Source organism: Camelus bactrianus, chromosome 1 (assembly GCF_048773025.1).
Source record: "Camelus bactrianus isolate YW-2024 breed Bactrian camel chromosome 1, ASM4877302v1, whole genome shotgun sequence".
Classification (NCBI taxonomy): domain Eukaryota; kingdom Metazoa; phylum Chordata; class Mammalia; order Artiodactyla; family Camelidae; genus Camelus; species Camelus bactrianus.
The window spans coordinates 11,978,731-11,997,108 of record NC_133539.1 but is presented as its reverse complement, the minus strand read 5'-3'; the positions used below and the strand labels follow the sequence as shown (position 1 = coordinate 11,997,108).

Here is an 18,378-nt window from a genome sequence, read left to right as displayed (position 1 = left end):
CATACACACACACACCCTGGCTTTTTTATTTCTCAGGCTCCAAAGTTCTTTTTTTTTTAATATTTAATCAACTTTTTCTAACTGATAAAATGTTATTTTGATTGTTAAAACTCTCAATTAAAAAGATGGATACTTCTCTTGAATAACACAGGTGGCGAGCTGGAAAAGAGAAGATAGAAACCCTGGGTGAAAACATGAAAAATAAGTATTTTTTCTAAAATCATTTATTAGTGATCAGTTAAAAAAAAAAAAAAAAAAAAAAAAAAGCCTAAATTTCCTGTCAATTGTTTAAGAAAAGAACTTCTGGAAAGCTAGTCTCCGGGCAGTAAATGAGTTTTACCTATCAAATGTCAAAATCTCAGGCTTCCCAGATTTGACAATGGGTTTTTCTAAACAGCTCCCACACTACCCTCTCTGGGGCCAGGACAGTGGGGGAAAAGGAACACTGAACCTCAGCCAGCTACTTGGCTGTTCAACTGTTTATCTACACACAAGAATGAACGTCTATTTCCATCCTTAAGAGCTAGTAAACTGGAAGGTTAAATATCTTTGCCATTTGGCTCATTTACTCCGGGAGTTTGTCATTCAGGGGAATTGTATCCAGCAGGCAAAGGGTGAACGGATGTTTAGAGAACGCGGTGAGCAGAAACATCACTCTCCTGCTATCACAGCTGATGCTGACTGATTGAAATAATGGAGGGAGATTAAAAAAAGGGAGAGGTGGAGGGAGGAAGGGAAGGAAGAAAGAAGGGACAAAGAGAGACAGAGAATGAGAAGGATGATTTTTGGTTAGAGCAATAGTCCTGAGTTGCCGTGTACCAACAAAATATTCATAGTGAAAGAGCGACCTCTTCTGGTCACATGGAGGAAATTCAGGCACTTTCTCAACAAAGTCAAATTTTAAAGATGGATGAATTACTACATCGGAAAAGAACTGCATTCAAAATGTAATGAATCTGCCATTGTGCACCAAAATGAACCCCATAAACTAGCAAACTCAACTCAGAGTCAGCGCCCGGAGGGTGATGATTTCCAGCAAATCCAATGAGAAAGCTGACTTAGATAGGTGTCCTGATCCCCCGGTTAAATTACAGGAAGCCGGCTCAAATGCATCCTCATATGGTGAAGCAACTTTTCCAAAATATAAGTCAGGAGTAAAGAGTAAATTTACTGTTCCAAGGTAGCAGGAAGCGGCAGAATATCCGCGGTCGCCATGAGGTCACGATAGCTCCCTTGGGCTCCACTGGGAGCCAGTTAGATTTGAAACCTGGGTTTATATAAACAGGTAACTTTGGGCTAAGGCTTCACATTCTGTTTTCCCACCTGTAAAATGGGCAGAGTAACGTCTGTTTGGGGTTTTTTCTCAGGACTCCAAGAGAGAGCTCATGAAGCCATAGGCAGATAGGGAAAGCTTGGCAAGGCTTTGCCCTTCCTGTGTCCATCACTGAGTACAGCACAGCTACGGTTAACTAGATTGTACAGCCAACAGCCATGTATTAGCTCTTCTGTTTTTACATTTACTCTTTCAAAAAACCCAAGATATACATTTATTTGCCATTTCTTTTATTGTGGGAAAGTAAATCATTTTAACAACCTCGAAGTAGCGTTAATTACATTCCCCAATTTTGTGCCACCATCACCACTGTGTATTTCCAAACCTTTTCATCACCCTAAACAGAAACGCTGAACCCGATAAACAGTAACTCCCCGATCCCCTCCTTGCTTCCCCTTGCCCCACCCCTGGGAAACTCTAACCTTTCTATCTCCATGAATTTGCCTGATCTAGATTTTTCATATAAGTGGAATCATACAATATTAGACCTTCTGCGTCTGGCTTATTTCACTTAGCATATCGTTTTCAGGGTTCACCCGTTCACCCGTGTTGTAGTGTGCATCAAAACTGTTTTCCTGTCTATGGATGAATAACATTCCAGCCATTAGTAGCATTCTGGTGTGTACATGTTGCTTACCCATTCATCTGTTGATGGACACGGACTGTTGCCACCTTCTGGCTATTGTGAATAATGCTGCAGTGAACAATGGTGTGCAATTACCTGCTTCAGTCCCTGTTTTCAATTATTTGGGGTATATACTTAGGAGAGGAATTGCTGGGTCACATGGGAATTCTATATTTAATTTTTTGAGGAACTGCCAAACTATTTTTCACACCCTTTGCACCATTTAACATTCTTACCCACAACATACAACTGTTTCAATTTATCCACATCCTTGGCAAAACTTGTTAGTTTCTGCTTTCTGATTATCACCCTCCTAGCAGGTGTGAAGTCCTATCTTGTTATGATTTTGATTTGCATTTCCCTAATGACTGACAATGTTGAGCATCTCTTCCTGTGCTAATTGGCCATTTGTATACCTTTTTTGGAGAAATGTCTATTCAAGTCCTTTGCCCACTTTTTCATTGGGTTTTTGTTGTTGTTGTTGAGTTGTAGGGTTTTATTTTCATATTCCGGTTATTAAACATTTGTCAAACATATGATTTGCAAATATTTTCTCCCATCCTGTAGGTTGTCTTTTCACTTTCTTGATTTGCCAAAAAAAAAAAAAAAAAACAAAAAAACAGTTGCTTTGTTGTAGGTCAAGCAAATCTAAGTAGAACTGATGAGCTGGTGGGGTTGTGGGCCCTGATGGCCGGCACAGCAGCAGATTCTGTTTGGAAGCAGAGCCTCATATGGAAGATGCTGATGTAGGAAGTGGTATCTGAGTAGGTAAATCAGTTATTTTTTTCAAAATTCAAGAGAAGGATTCAGTAATGGATTGGATGACAGAAGTATGACTAGTTGTCTGGCTTCATCAGCCCAATAGGAGACCAATAGCCCGTCTACTAGATAAAAAGTGATGAAGGAAGGTCAAGTCAGGCTGGAAATAGTGATTTCAGTTTGGGGAACAGCTTGAGGGACTTGTTAAGTCTGCAGCTCAAAGAACCTTCCAGACTTTCAGGCTCAGGGAGTGGCACCAACCATCACCTGAGAGCCTTGGGTGTGGCTGGCTCCCAGCAACTGTTCTCACTCACCATCACCATCAGCATCACTAGCTGATTCTCTTCGCCAAGCCTTGGTTCCTCCTAGGAGGGCCTGAGTCTCACTCTCCTATCCCTGATCACCTCACCCCTGCTAAACCCCACTTAACCCAGTTCCCACGTGTGTGAGCTGGGAAATCCACTTCACCGCGTGCGGCCTCAATTCCTCATCTGTACAAGGAGAGAGGGTTGGAAGAGATGGCCTACAGGAGTCCCTTGTCCACTCCGCTCCGATTCCGGAGTAATACGGAGCACGTCATTGATCCATGACCAGGGGGCACCAGAGAGGCGTCCTCACGCGGGCCATGGTCGTGCCCTACGCCAGCCAGAGGGCCCCCTCGGGAGGCTGCGGTGGAGATGAAAAGAGAATTGGAACACGGTCTTCCCACACTCTCCTTACTCAAGCAAGGCCTTAGATCTGAAAAAAAAAAAAAAAAAAAAAAAAAAAAAGTTCAATAAACAGCACTAGCCACCAACTTTCTATTATATTTATACTCTTTATCACTTTATTAAGATGAAAAACATTGTCCCTCTTTTCACTGCAGAAGTTTGAGTCAGTTAGATATATGAATTGCCAATGTAAATTAGATCCAAGAATTTTCAATCTCATTATACAACAGACAAGGAGAAAATGCTGAAGTGGTTGATACAGACTTGTAGTTCACACCTCTATGACGCCTTAGAATCGCCTGAATGTTTTTAAATATACTGATGCCTCCTGATTCCAACCCAGAGCAGCAGCTCCCCCTTCCGAGGCCACAGCTCTCCTTTAGGCTAAAAGACGAGCTTGGGGCAGATTCCAGCTCCCTACTCACCTCCCGCCACCTCTCTCCCTCAAACTCACAGCCTAGTTGCTAAAATCAATGTTAAGTGCCTTCCTGTGTCAGTCCTGCAGAAGAAAAACTTGAGACCATCCGGCAGGCCTCCAGCAGGGGGCAGTGGTGTACACGCGGGACCGTCAAAGCTGCTTTCGTAAAAAAAGCTTTTAACGTGGCAGTTAATACAGGCCTTGTCCTGTTATCATCCTTTTGAACGAGATAAACCCATAAAGGAAATACCATTGGAGACTTTTAGAGGCTAGAACATTCCGTTTGTTCTTTTTCAAAGAAGCAGGATCGTTGTCTTGATCCTTGTAATTCTAGCATTGTTAGTATAGCCAAGCAACGGATTTCTGGCTGGAAATGCGTGGATTTGCCAGTCTGTCCCTCCTTGTGGGGGTCTAATCCTGGTCATTAACACTTAATAGAAAAGCTGCTACAGTGTGCAAGTCACAATGAGCCTTCTTTTCTCACCTCTGATATAGCAATAAGATTATCTGTCCAATCCATCTCACAGGACTTTGTAAGGGTCAGACAGAATAACATAAAACAAGGTGCTTTGTCATGTTCAAAAAGGATGCAAATGCCTAATGAAACTCCTTCAGAGGTGAGGATCATATCACAGTGTTTTACTTACAATTAGTCAAAAACGAACAATCCAAACATCCAAAATGATCAAATTTGAGGCCCTTATTTTTCAGCATGTATTTGAGGGCAGGTATGGTGTGTCCATAAAAAAATAAATAAATAATAAAACAGAAAGGTACCCTACCTGGATGCACAAGTTTCATCTGGCTGTGAGGGTCATCCAGTTCAGCGTGTCTCCTCCGCCCTTTGGCGGTTCGGAAGCTCTCCCTGGGGTTGCAGGCAGGTCATCCTTTAGTTACAGTAAACACAGAACAGAATCTCAACAGCCAGCTTCAGTGTCTCTTAATTTCTAGTCTAGTCCATCTTGCTGTGGAGTTTAAACGACTGAAGCATAGCATGACTCCAAAGTTTCTATCACCAATGCCACCCCTCTGGTGGATTTTTCCTAACTCTGGACAGCTCAGAATTTTCAGGATTTCCTTTTGGCCATCAAATTGCTTTTATTAATCAATGTATTTAATTGCGTAAGTATATATCACAGATAGGGAAATACATTGATCATTCTAACCAGCATGTGTGTACCAGGGTGGTTGCACCGAGTTAGTATGAGCCCAGGTTCAAAGTGAGGACATGTAGTGTTTGAATTTATCTCAGACTGTTTTGAAAGCTGATGTATCATTTCATTAGGCTTTTTGAAAAACTGAAAAAAGCTCTGGGCCTCTCTAATACTCATAACAAGTGAATAAAAGCTGCGGTTTTACACAGCCTAGCATTTAAAGAAAATACACTGATGCACTGGTTGCAACCCAGAGATTGTGATTCTCTCGGTCTGCGGTGTGTCCTGGCATCAATCTGTTTCCAAAGTTGTTCAGGGTTGAGTGCCGCCGATGGGTGAGAATTTCTGATAACATTTCTCTTGTTACTACCAGAAGATGTCTGCGTGCACATTAAGCTGTGATGTGCTTTCTCTGGAGGAAGGGTGGCCTCTTCCGGAACTGCAGGAAACCCAGAGAGAAAGTGTCCTACAGGGCACGACAGGGAATCGCGGTGGGAGGGGGTATGAGGAGGGGTTTAGGGAAGGCGTCCACTTGCCGGGTCCCTTCACTGTCTGCACACAACCATCACTGCTGCTCCTTCTGAAAGACCCAGGAACTCGCCCTTGTCCCTCCTCTTCAGAGCTGCCTCACCCCAAGTTTTGTAACGAGGGCGGATGCTTAGTCAAGATGGAACGATTCCCCACTTTCCTGCTGTCTCAAAAAAAAGAGCATTTTTCTATCTAGGTTGAAATTTCTCTGAAGAAATGGGAAATGACAGCCCTGTGACGCCCCTCCCAGGATTAGTGATGCTGCTGGAGGGTGTAGAGCGTCAGAGACAGCTCTTCTTAAATAAAACCCATACCAAATTTTTCAGGTTATTAAGAAAAATGAGCAGAAGAAAATAAGTCAATTGCAATTCTTAAAACTCAAATATCAATTAAAAAATAATAATTTCAAGAACTATCAGCTGATTGAAGATTTGGGGGGGAAAAAAGGTGATGCATCAATAAATAAAAGTGAAGTATTAATAAAACGATGGTAGAACTCTCCAGTGTGTTCCTTATAAAAATCGAGTCAATGATGTGATTTCAATTAAGAGAAATTGCATGTGTCCTGGATAAGATTTAGTAAGAAAAGGAAGGAAACAACAAAAAACAGCTGATAGAATTCTACGCATATTTGTGTTTTTGATTTCTTTATATGTGTAAAGATACGTGAGTGATATAAAATTCAAGCAGAAAACAGATTTTAGTAAATATTTCCTATCTTAGCTAAGACAGACTGTGCAGTGGGTTTTCATTCTTTTTTTAATTTTAAAATCAGGGTGCATCAGACTGAGACATCCAAATGTGAATTACTGAGTAATATGTAAGTGACATAGGACACATCTACAAATTGCCATTTTGATCAAAGCCTCCTTTTTTGTTTTAAAAATTAAGTACATAAATTAAGTTCACTTTCGAGGTAGCTTTCCCATTTTTTTTAAAGTTCTATGTAAAAACTTTCTTATTCTAATCACTTATATCACTACCAATTCTAAATTTACTTTTGTATATTTACTGGGGTGATGAATAACTTTACTAATTCTATTAAGAATAAAGTATTTTCCAGCTGCTTCCCTGAATAGACCCACGTTCAATTTTCACTTGATTGGCCAAAACCAAAGCCCGAAATTTCCAGAGCAAACTTGGCATCATCTCATCATCTCACTGAGCTGTCCATGAGGTTGAGGCCCCACTGCCTCCTGGTCCTGGGGGGTCAGGGGCGGGAGAAAGCAGGAAAGGACCATTAATTGAGTCACATGATGATGTAGGTATTGTTAACCCACCTTAGAGGAGAGGAAAGAGACTCAGAAGGGTCTGGTGTCTTGCCCAGGATCACACAGCTGGCAGACGAAAATGTCAGGGTTCAGCACACAGGCACCCATGCCAAAGCCCAGCAGTTTCCATCCACTTGGGCTGAGTGGGAAGGTGTTGACTGCCCTCTAAAATAATCCCAATTTCTCAGGCAATAATTTTCCATTTTTTCTCAGAAGGTCCCCCAAAATAGTTTTTGAAAACTCTGTACCCTCATTGACACCTAAATGTTTTCCATTATTAATTTAAATCATTGCAAAGGATGCCATTTCTGCTTACAGTAGATGGTTCCAGTAATGGTCTCAAATGAGTCATACCTCCGTGGGCCCAGACCCTCAGGCACTTCCTTCCCAACCTGCCTCTGGGATTGGCTACCTGACTTGCTAAATTTAGCCAATGGGATATAAGCAAACTTGGGTCAGAAGAGGCTTGAAAATGGCTTGTGCTCTGGGGATTGGCCCACATGTGCTTTGAAACCCTGAGGCCATCATGTGTTGTAGACTGAATGTTTGTGTCTTCCCCTCAAAATTCATATGTTGGGGTCCCAACACCCAATGTGATGGTTTTAGGAGGTGAGGCTTTTGAGGGGTGATAAGGTTTAGATTAGTGCATGAGCGGAAGATATTTATGAGGCAGTTAATGCCCTTAACATGAGAGAGAGAGCGGCGTGGAGAACACAGAGAGAAGGCAGCTGTCTACAAGCCTGGACACAGGCTGTCATCAGGAACTCAGTCTGCTGGGACCTTGATGTGGTATTTCCAGCCTCCCTAACTGTGAGAAATTGACGTCTGCCATTCAAGCCACCAGGTCTCTCTGTGGTGGTGGACATACGATTGTGAAAGGGGAGGGGGGAGGGAGTTACATGCCCGCCGCAAGCACAGTCCTAGGTGGGTAAAATTCAGGAAGGACTGTTTGGGTGTGGATTCCTCTTAACCTGTTTGCTTCCTTGAACCCCCTGGAAAATCACTTTTGGGTTCAAGGGATGCCTTGCTTAGTTGTATCTGATTCATCTTTCTCTGTCTCTCTGAGACTTGAAAGGTTTATTGAAAAATCCACCAGCCATTGTCCTTTTCCCTGGTCTATAAAAAGCTCTCTTGTTCCATAATGGCTTTTAATCAGACATCATGATTCGTTGCAAGTGAACAGAAACTTCACCCACCAACCATGCCTCGCTTGATTTTCTATTCATTCCCAAGACTAAGTAATCCTGTTCTTAGAGTCGTAATCACTTCCCCATCTGCTAGATTTTATTAATGAATTGTTAGATTATGATCCAGTTGAGCCAGAACTTGATTCTGTGGCATCTCTGTTTCCACTATTAAGTCTTATTTAAACCTAAAAGAAAAGGTCTGTAAACCCTTATTCTTCCTCTCAAGTGTCATTCCCTTTACTAGTATACGCTGGGAAGAGGACTGGATTGCCCAAGCATGCCTGTGATATAAAGCTGATTTTATCACTACTATAAAAGCTCTGTTTTCATTTAAATCTGGAGGCAAAACAAGCAGCAGCATGTATGGGGTGAAGGACACTTAAAATCCCTGGGGTTTTGAAAGGAAGAAGGCATTGACGTTCAACTTGTGTCTCATAAATACCCCAAATCCCGTAGACTAATGGCCAAACATCCCAGTAAAACTGAGTGTGGACCGGATGGACGAGGATGGAGCAGAGAGAAGGCCCAGCTCACCAAGCACATCCAGCCCAGGAGTCTAAATACAAGCTCAGGTGAAAAAGCCAGATTCCCACGGCAAAGCCACAGGCATGTCTGGGACAAAGTAAAGACACTGGACAGGAAATAGGATCCTGGTCACTCACCAGAAGTCAAAACAGGAGCATGGTATCCTACAACTTAAAAATGTGCTTCAAAATGTTTAAGATGCATTATAAATACACCCAAATTCATTTCTGTGACCAGGCTCTAAGGATTTAATTGGACCCATGCACAAAGAATATACAATATGCATGTTCACAGTGTTTTTTTGTAATGGTAAGCAGTAGAATTCTTAATGTCCAGCAGCAGGGAATTGGATGTGTGAGTTATGGTGAATTACGGTCCGTATATTAAGATGGATTACGATGTAGTTATGACTTAGAGTGACATAGACCTATTCATAATGTCATAGAAAAACATCCCATGATTTGCATCATAAAGGCTAAAAATCAGGTTAATAAAATAATGAGTTAATTATAAAATAGTACGCACCCACCGTGTGTGTGTTTGCACACGTGCGTGTATTCAAGGAGCAGTCAGGAAAGAGTAAGCCAAAATGGTAACATCTTGATTGAAAGTGAAGGTGTAATAATCAACCAACCCTTCATGTCTAAACCTCAAGACAATGACACTAGGCAGAAAACACAAGCACAGAGCAGAACACAACAGAACACAGGATGTCCTGTTTAAGATGAAGACACCGAAATCAGAAACGAAGAAGGAGCTCCTGGGAACAGACCAGGAAGACTCAAATGACTCTCAGAAAAACAGACCAAGTCCTGAAGCCAAAAAGGATGGAGATGAGGCTCAGAAAGACGACTGCAACTCTGTTAGGGTCCCACTGGCTTAAAAACTCATTTTGGTTTGGCTTGGGGGTGGAGCACATTGAAATATGGAAAATAGGGTCATATTCTATAGTGGCTCCTGAGTTTTCAAATATTAAGGACCATGGATTTAGGTTTTACAAAGAGGATCATGCCTCCCCTACCTGGGAGCGGTTGACGGTTCAGATAATTCTACGTGTGCATGTGGATAATAATCCCAAACCACTAGACAACAGCAGAGGACCTACTGCCCACCAGTCAGAAACCACCAGCCCACACTGAGTCTGCCGTTAAAAGCGGTGACGAGGACTTGTCCATCCATCATTTTGCACTGAGCACATGGTTGAGGTGGCAGACACGGGTGACGGCAGACACTGCCTTAACTCAACAGGATAACTTATAGGCTACAAGTTGCTTCATACTGTAGAAATGGTGGGATAGACCAGAGTAACCTATTGTAGACGAGTGGTATTTAATAAAGACATTCTATTGGTATCAGGAGGAGCAGGTTATAACAGGGAGGACAAGGTAAACAGAGTGATCCAGGGACATGTTTTGGGGAGGTTTCCACCTCTGCTTCAGGCAGTAGAAGCTGGTAATTTACCAACAGCCTCCGTGTGCAGATGGGGTTTACAGAGCTCCGCATTCACAATTTGTCTTTTGAGTATTCCTTGGTTTTTCTACAAACAATGGCATCTTTGATTTAGAGAATCCTGTGGAGAATGTGATACTGCAGTTCTGATCGCACACATTTTATAAATGAGTGGCTGAATATTTTGAGTATTTTTATTATTATTATTCTCCCTGTATTTTCATTGCTCCCTCTTCCCTACCTGCCCAATACTTACCTCTCTTCTAAGAAGGGACAGTCACAGGGATTCCTTACTCCAGGATAGGTTTGTAGCCAGACGAAAAGCAGAAAGTGCCTGGAAGACTTGGGTAAAATTTGAGTATCAACAAAAACTCTGGGGTAAAAATAAGGGCTTGCCTACTCTGCTCCCCACCCCCGTGACCCACACTCACCCACACACAGAAAGTCATATGCACTGGCTGGGGATGCAGGCAGAAGGGAGAGGTCTGAAGGATGGAAGGAGTGACAATTGGGCAAGGCATCCTTGGCAACACCCCAGGGAGGACACAAAATGCCAGGGGACCTGGTTGCAGAGGTGGGAGAGCTGAGCTGGGCAGAAGGAAACACTGGAGAGCCCACCATCAAACTTGAGCGAGCCCACGGACATTGACAAGGACATCCCCCAATGACAAGGACAATGGTCATAGCTATAGCGACCTCAGTGGACTTATGGACTCTGAGACTGGAGGGAGGACCCCCCAATTACCCCCAAATCTTGACAACCAGCGAGAGAAGGGTGAACTGAGGGCATTTTCTGCCAGCCCGATGGGATGCAAGCCCGGAAAAGAAATTAAGTTCAGGTAAAAAGGCACGGTTATTTCTGTACGCTTGACTTCAAGCACTCAATTTCTCCACACTGACAGATTCAGAAATTGGACAGGAAAGCAGCCCCAAGTGCCTAAATCTGACTTATACTGGGTGCAAAATGTTGGGATTATTTCCTCAGCTGGCTTCACTCATCTCCCCAAAGGAATACAATGGATACATAAAGAAATCTTTCTGTATTTCCAAATGTACATACTGGTGTAGCAGAGCCTGAATGTACTTAAAAAGGTACTTGTTCCAAATCATCGTTCAACATCAAAGAGTTCAGAGACCACCAAATCAACACTTCCCAACCTTGAACGCGCAGATGAATCAGCTGGGGATCTTGTTGAAACGCAGGTTCCTGTAGGTCTGGGTGGAACCCTAGTTTCTGCATCCCTAACAAACTCCTAAGATCTGATGTCGATGCTGTTAGTCCATGAACCACACTGAGGAGCAAGGCACTCGATAGAACTTTCCCAGTCTGGGGAGTGCAGGATGAGAAAGCTTGTTCACCTGGAGGGCAGTTGTGGGTGGGGTCAACTGTGACTGGGGAAGGCTCAGTCCAAGTTAGGTTGGAGAGGTGTAAGAAGGGGACACTAAAAGGGTAAGGCAGCCCAAGACTGCATCTACCCTTTCTGTGAGTCTGCAGGCAGCAAGACTCTCAGGGACAAATATGGAGGCAGACCCTGGATTCAAGAGCTTACTTCCCAGGCCAGTCTAAGCTCTGCATTTCACACCCCAGTACTTCCTCTGACAACCCTCAGCCTGCTCCCACCAGGAGGGGGCAGGAGACTGGAAAAGAGTGCTCAGTATGGGTACAGATTCACATCTGTGCTATTTCCTGTACTCCAATCAGTAGACCAAGATGCCGAGAAACTATAATGTCTTTTGTTGTTGTTGTTGTTGTTGTTAAAGCTTCAAGCTCTACCAACAGCAAAAGATAAATACCTACCGTATGCTCCCACTTACATGTGTACTCTAAAAAACAAACAAAAAACAAAAGACACTGAGCTTGTGGATATAGAGAACAGACTGGTGGTTGCCTGAGCTGGGTGGGGGATGAGCAAAAGGGGTGAAGGACAGCAAGAGGTACAAATCTGCAGTTTCAAAGTAAACCCGTCATGGAGATGAAATGTACAGCCTGGTGACTGTAGCTCATAATACTGTATTGCATATTATTTGAAATTAGCTAGAAGAATGGATCTGGAAGGTTCTCATCACAGGAAGAAAAAATTCCTGATAACTATGTATGGTGACAAATGTTAACTAGACTTATGGTGGTGATCATTTTGCAATATATACATTATGTTTTGTACTTGAAACTAACATGTGTCAAATACACCTCAATTTAAAAAAAAAAAAAACTTCAGGAGATAGGGGTATAGCTCAGTGGTAGACAGCATGCTTGTTTGGCATACATGAGGTCCTAGGTTCAACCCCGAGTGCCTCCATTAAGGGAAAACCAAACCAAACCAAACCAAACAGAACTTCAGCCTCTACCAAGTCAATTTTCTTTTGATGATCACGATAATTATTTATGGAGAAAAAAAGGGCATTCCCAGGAATTTTCTCCCACATACTTTGTTCCCACCAACAGTTCCTACCCATCCTCCCACTAAAAAGGTACAGGACTGTCCAGACACTTTTCAATGTTTTTATTGTTTGACAGGCATTTACAACGTTCCATTCATAGACCTAAAAACATAAAAATAGACCTTCTTTCAGCTTATAAAAGAAATATATAAGAACTTTTGACATAGACACGTCATGACCTTATATACAAGAGACAATGGCACCCTCTCCAAGCACCAGACTTTCCAGCCTTTTCAGACGAACCCGTTGCACTGGGACTCGTAAATGTGACTATTAGAAGCCGCTGCTTCGGTTTTCCATCCAGACACAATCGAACTGGAGATGATATGGAACAATGCAGTGATACAAAGGGTATAGAAACCATTCTAAAGCTTTTTAAGAAAATCAGAAGATATAGCAAAAATTTAATAGAATAAAACTCTCAAAAGATCAAGCTCAAAGCCCTGGAAACCCGAAAGGGGAGGAACAGAGGAAGGAAAAGCAGGTAAAGCTAAAGCAAGCAGGGGCACAAGAGCATGACGTTCTGAACTCTCTATTGTCTGGAAATATAAAGTCAGAACTGATTTTTATAAAATATAATTCCTAAAGCTACTATAAAATTCAGGTCTTTAAAGTACCTACTGATGTGTCAAACACCAAATAGATATTTTCCCCAAAAAGAAAGTTTTCATATTATTTAACCCTTTCTTAGGAAGTGGACATTGTGAAATGGGAAAAAAAGAGAAAAGCTATAAACCTTTAAAAAAAATTTGAAAGTGCTTTAAGTTGTTTTTGTTCTTCCTATTTGGAAATCTGTTTAGAACGTTAGATCTTTAGCATGCTTACCCTGTTTGTCGGCATGAAGAAAGTGTTAAACACAAGAAATGTTTTTGAAGAGGTTGTTTTGTTAAGAGATTCAGTTATGGACTGCCAGGGAAGGGACATGTAACCTATGGATGAAGATGTAACTTTGATGGGAAGACCAATGATCGTCATGGCAATGTCTCACTCTCATGAGACAGAGTCCCCCTCCCCCGCCATGTGCAACAGACACACACACTGCCCATTCCAGTGTCATGTTTAATCCAACCAAGCTCCCATCTCAGAGATTCAAACATTAAAAACAAACAAACAAAAAAAAAACTGCTTCTTGGGAAAAAAAGTTTCTCCTAAGTATTTTGTTGGCCTTTCATATATAAATATAAAATCACCATGCCTCACTCTCTCTGTAAAAGGTAAAATCCTCATTTTTTAGACTCAGAGTTACACTAACACTGTAAAAGTCTCCTCTGTTTGTGCCCCAGCATCTCAGGTAAAATACAAAAAATAGTGTTTTTTTTTTTAAGTGATAAATTTGGATCTCTTTTCAAAGAGTTTGGCATCTTTATAATTCTATGCAAAACTAGAACTTCCGAACACTGACATCGAGTAAGACCAGCCATAGACCGAAACAGAAGAGAAAAAAAAAACAAAACGAAAAAAGGCTCATCGAAACATAAATCTCCACCCTCTCCTCACACATTCTTAAAATACACAGATATTCTCAGACATTTAAGAGAGAAAAGAGAACACTGCAAGCTGTACAGTTGCTTTGTTTTGTTTTGTTTCCCCAACTAGGAGATGGCTCCTGGATTGATTTCAGATAGTCTTTATTATTTTTTCGTGTGCTATCCCTTAAGCTAATCTGTTGTATATACTTAAACTCCTGGGGGTAATTCGCTTTCCAGTGCTATAGGATCGCTTTTATTTTTTCTTTGTCTTTCTTTTTTAATTCTTCAGGCCCTGATTAATTGAGAATAAATAAAAGCCCTTAGTAATCTACAGGAGATAGGACTCAAGCTTATTTGCGATTCTTGAACAATTCTCTCTGACGTTAGAAATGACGAAGTTGGGTGGCTAGGAGGCTTCGGAACAAAGCCAGCTGCCAGAACGGTGTGTGCAACAGTGCGACTTGGGGGAGCGCTCTCCCCCATCCCAGGGGCCGGGGCCGGGGAGGAGCGAGGGCCGCGCGGGAGGCGTATCTACACAGGCTCTAAGGGGACCGTGACACCGTCAGATCTCAGTGTTCAGTTTCCGGGAGGGGGCAAAGTCTTCACGCCTAACCCAAATGACCTCCTCGCTCGTGCTCTCCAGGCCTCCATTGATGCCCGGCAGGGCGGCTTGCTTCTTGAGCTGCGCCAGGCGGGACGCGTGACTGTCCGGGGCTCTGCGGCCTCTCTCCCGCTGGCTGATGGAGGCGGCCTGAAGCCGCTCCCGCAGGTCTCCGTCGGCGGCGGCGCCCTTCGCCGACTCACAGAACTCATCATCGTCACTGAGGATGTCTGTCTCCTTGATGTCATCTTGCTCCTCATACTGAGCAAGATCAAACTGTTCCTCTACCCATCGGTCAGTGTCCCCGCCACCGGGCGGCTGCTGGGACTCTCTCTCCGGGCTGCTGGCGGAGATGGCATCGGAATCAATGGTAAACCTGTTTCGAGCCAGTCGCCGCCTCCTCCTCCCAAGAGACTTGCTTGGGGCGGACACTGCACACACACACAAAAATATAAAAAAATAAAACCCCCACAGGCTTTACGTGAGATGAAAATCCAGAAAGCAAATAAAAGAAAAGGAAAATAAAGACTAAACGGATATGCATTTTAGTGCCTAGATGTCACTTGGGACATCAAAGTCTGGATTTTATCAGTCTGTCTCGGAATCTTTACCTCACACAGATGTCTGGACTAAGAGGATGTTACAGCCACTAATGGACGGGCAAGTAGGCGGGGGGTGGGGGTAGGGTGGGGGGACATGGATGGGTTGTAGGTTATAGGGAAAGGGGGATTCAACTCCGTCTGAAATAATCAACTTCTCTGCCCTGTGCACCTGGGAGACAGGTAATGCAGATTCCTGCTGCTGTCAAGTCAACCACTGATCTCGGGATGACCTAGCGCCCTCAGTTCTGACCGTGGCCCAAGGCACAGTGCTCCGAAGATCCCGAGGAGCTGGTCGAGAGTCAATTAGCTGGAATAGGTATTTAGTAAGGATGCGGGATGATTTTAGAGTTTCACTGTCCTTTGTAGAAGTCACCAGAAGAAGTATCAAGGAAGGAAAAACACTGGTCCAAGTTATACGGCTTTCTGGAAAACTGAATGTAACATTTCTTGAGGATCTGCAGTTACATTAAGGGCACAGCATCATTTTTGGAGAATCAGCAGAAAAGAGTGGGTCTCAGAGATATCAAGTCCTCTTTCTGACAAAGCCCCACATGAGCTGGGAGGCTCAGCAAACGTGAGCCTTAGTCCCTCCTGACTCTGTTCCGTGTATCACCAGTTCCTCTTTTACAAAGCAATTAAAATACCGATGCCTGAGTGGAAGGAGAAATAAATAATACGACCCCCAGGCAGCTATTGGCAACGTGCTAGATAAAGTGACTAACAGTTAAGAAAAACAAATCTCTGAATTCATTTTCACCTTACTGCCCTCCAGGGAACCAGAATTATTAAAAAACAAACAAACAAACAAACAAACAAACAAAAGACACCACCCAGTAAAGCAAACGATCCCACCACACACACGTTCGCTAACCACACGTGGAAATGCTGCCACTTCTCGCTGGATAGTGAAATGCACCATGGGCTTTCCAGTGGGAGGGAGGAGTCTAGACACCAGTGAGGAGCTGCTTGCCTGAAACCTAAGCCCGAAAGCCTGTTAAATTGCTTCAGTGCTGCTAGAAGTAAGATGACTATTTTTAATTCCTGCCAAATGTAACCTTGACTTCACATCCAGCAGATACAAGATCAGTGAGCTGGACGATGGTCTAAACTGGCTCCCATTCTGACCATCCTCTGTCTCAGATCCCTGGGCTTCCATCATCATTCCTGAGTGTTCTGTCATCTTAAGACATGGAGTAAATGGACACCACTCTCATTCAAGAAGGGGAATGAAAATCATTTCCAGGAAAAATGGGGAGAAAAAAGAAAGAATAGGAAAAAAAACCCCAAAAAACCTAAGACCACTCCTCCATTAGGAAGAAGCAAAACTTCCTGTTCAGTTCTATCTCAACATCACCTTAGTGGAGCCTGGCTCTCTCCAATCACTCTATTAGAACCACTTCAGTTCAGAATTGGACTATTAGAAATATTTGTCACTGATCTGCAATTTGAAGTATTTAGTGATACAATATGCTAATATCTGTATTCTTGAAGTAGGTCAAAAGTAAGATGACTTGATGGATGGTAGATGAGTAGATATGTCATAACGAAAATATAGAAAAATGTTAATGGTAGGTATGAATGTCCACAAATAAAACTTGTTCTATGTTTCTGAAAATTTTCATAAGAAAATGTAACAAAAAAAATATGTAATTGAGTTACCGCAGACATACAGCACTTTTAGACCAAGTGCAGCAGGATATTTGCCTTTGCTGTCCTATTCAAATAGAGCAGAAGGAGAAATAAACTAGCTGGGTATTCATGATAATGAATAATGAAGCATAGAATCTATCCTTTTTTAAAAGTAAACTTAATAACCCAGCCAGCTTTATGGGGTTCCAGGGGACAATCTTTGAGTATTGCCATTGTTCGTTGTTAAGACTGATTAGCTAGTGCCATGCTGACCCACTCAAGCACCATTTTTAAATCATGTAACATGAAGAGCCTGATCATGGGAAGGAGCTTCAACAGCAGAGTGATAAAGACTTTCTTCAGCCAAAAATGAACCATCAGGCAAAAAAATCTTCCAATCAGCCAAAGCCAACAGGCTTTCTCTCTTGGTGTTCATGATGATGATATAGGTTGTAGCAACTTTGTTTCTTTTCTTTCTAAAGGGATCTCAGTGGCAAAACTTCTGAATGTTCTACAGACTGAAAATGCTTGTTTCAACGTGAATGCAGCTCTGACTTTAGGTTCATTGATTAGCAACTAAAACCTGCCCAATGACAGCTGGGGTTTCCTGAGGTTGGGATACCTATTCTCAATCCTAATTAAATATCCCTGGTGAGTAAAAGGAACGGGTGAAACAATCCCAAGGTGAAATTCTCTGCTGTGAGCTCTAAAGGGATCAGCAAAGCTTTTTACATGAGAAACCCATGAGAAACTGTGGACAGGGAGGTGTGCAAGACACTTAGATACATTGGTGAACCCAGAAAAGTGCTGGGTGTTCACCTTACTATGTTTTCAATAAACAGTTATCAACTGATTGGAGAAGAGATTATTAGGTAATACTAATTAAACTTAATTAGTTAATTAACATTAGTTAAACTTAAGATACTTAAAGAGTGTAATATACCCTGTCAAGCTAGGTAGGTTGTATCTATGAAACCCTTCAACCATTCACAGTTCCCCACATGCCTCCTCAACAAAACTGAGAACAGGTGGAAAATTAATTGAAACAGAGGTCAGAAGCCTTTTTGGCAAATGCAAAGGAAGCTTTTTTTATGGGAATCTTCCCTGCAAAATTCTAGACTGCCTTTTAATAAAGGAGTAATAAAAATGTTAATATCTTGATGTCATTAATACCTAAGTGTTATAATAAAAATATCTTCCTTCCTAGATAGATTTTAATGCCATCTACAGTTGGTAGTACTGATCTTTAACTGCTCCAAGGTGATAGAATGAGTCCTAAAAGAATGTTTACTGTGGGACCATTTAAATTCTAGATTCTTCTTTTCTAATAGCAGCTCAAGGCCTCCCCAGATTAACACTGAAAGTAAAAACAAAGTTGCAGGCACATGATATGGGTAAAATCAGATGTATCATCTGGTCTACCAAACATGGCCTCCTTACTGAGAACAGGCATTGCTGTGTTTCTGGAGCACAAAGCCACCATGTTCTCAGGATGCTGAGACATCACACACCGCTTTTTGCTGGACAAAGCTGGCTATCATGCAAAGCAGCGACTCTCATTTGGCAAGCAGGCTAAGACAGCCCCTCCAGAGAAAGAAGGCATTCCCTTCCTGGCTTGGCGAATGAGAACGGAGCTCACCAGCCACAAGGAGGTGAACAGCGAAGGGAAAGCTTGAGGG

General features: G+C 42.5%; 1 protein-coding gene across 6 annotated transcripts in view; it reads right to left on the bottom strand.

Annotated features, from left to right (window-relative positions):
• Positions 1-12,445: 12,445 nt before the first annotated feature.
• TIAM1 (TIAM Rac1 associated GEF 1) overlaps positions 12,446-18,378 on the bottom strand; it is a 244,681-nt gene continuing 238,748 nt past the window's right edge. For all 6 annotated transcript variants that reach the window (XM_074360728.1, XM_074360724.1, XM_045517841.2 and 3 more), the window contains one exon: positions 12,446-14,899. In XM_074360728.1, coding sequence (XP_074216829.1) covers positions 14,430-14,899 — 470 coding nt within the window. In that variant the 3' untranslated portion in view covers positions 12,446-14,429. The remainder of the gene's footprint in view (positions 14,900-18,378) is intronic.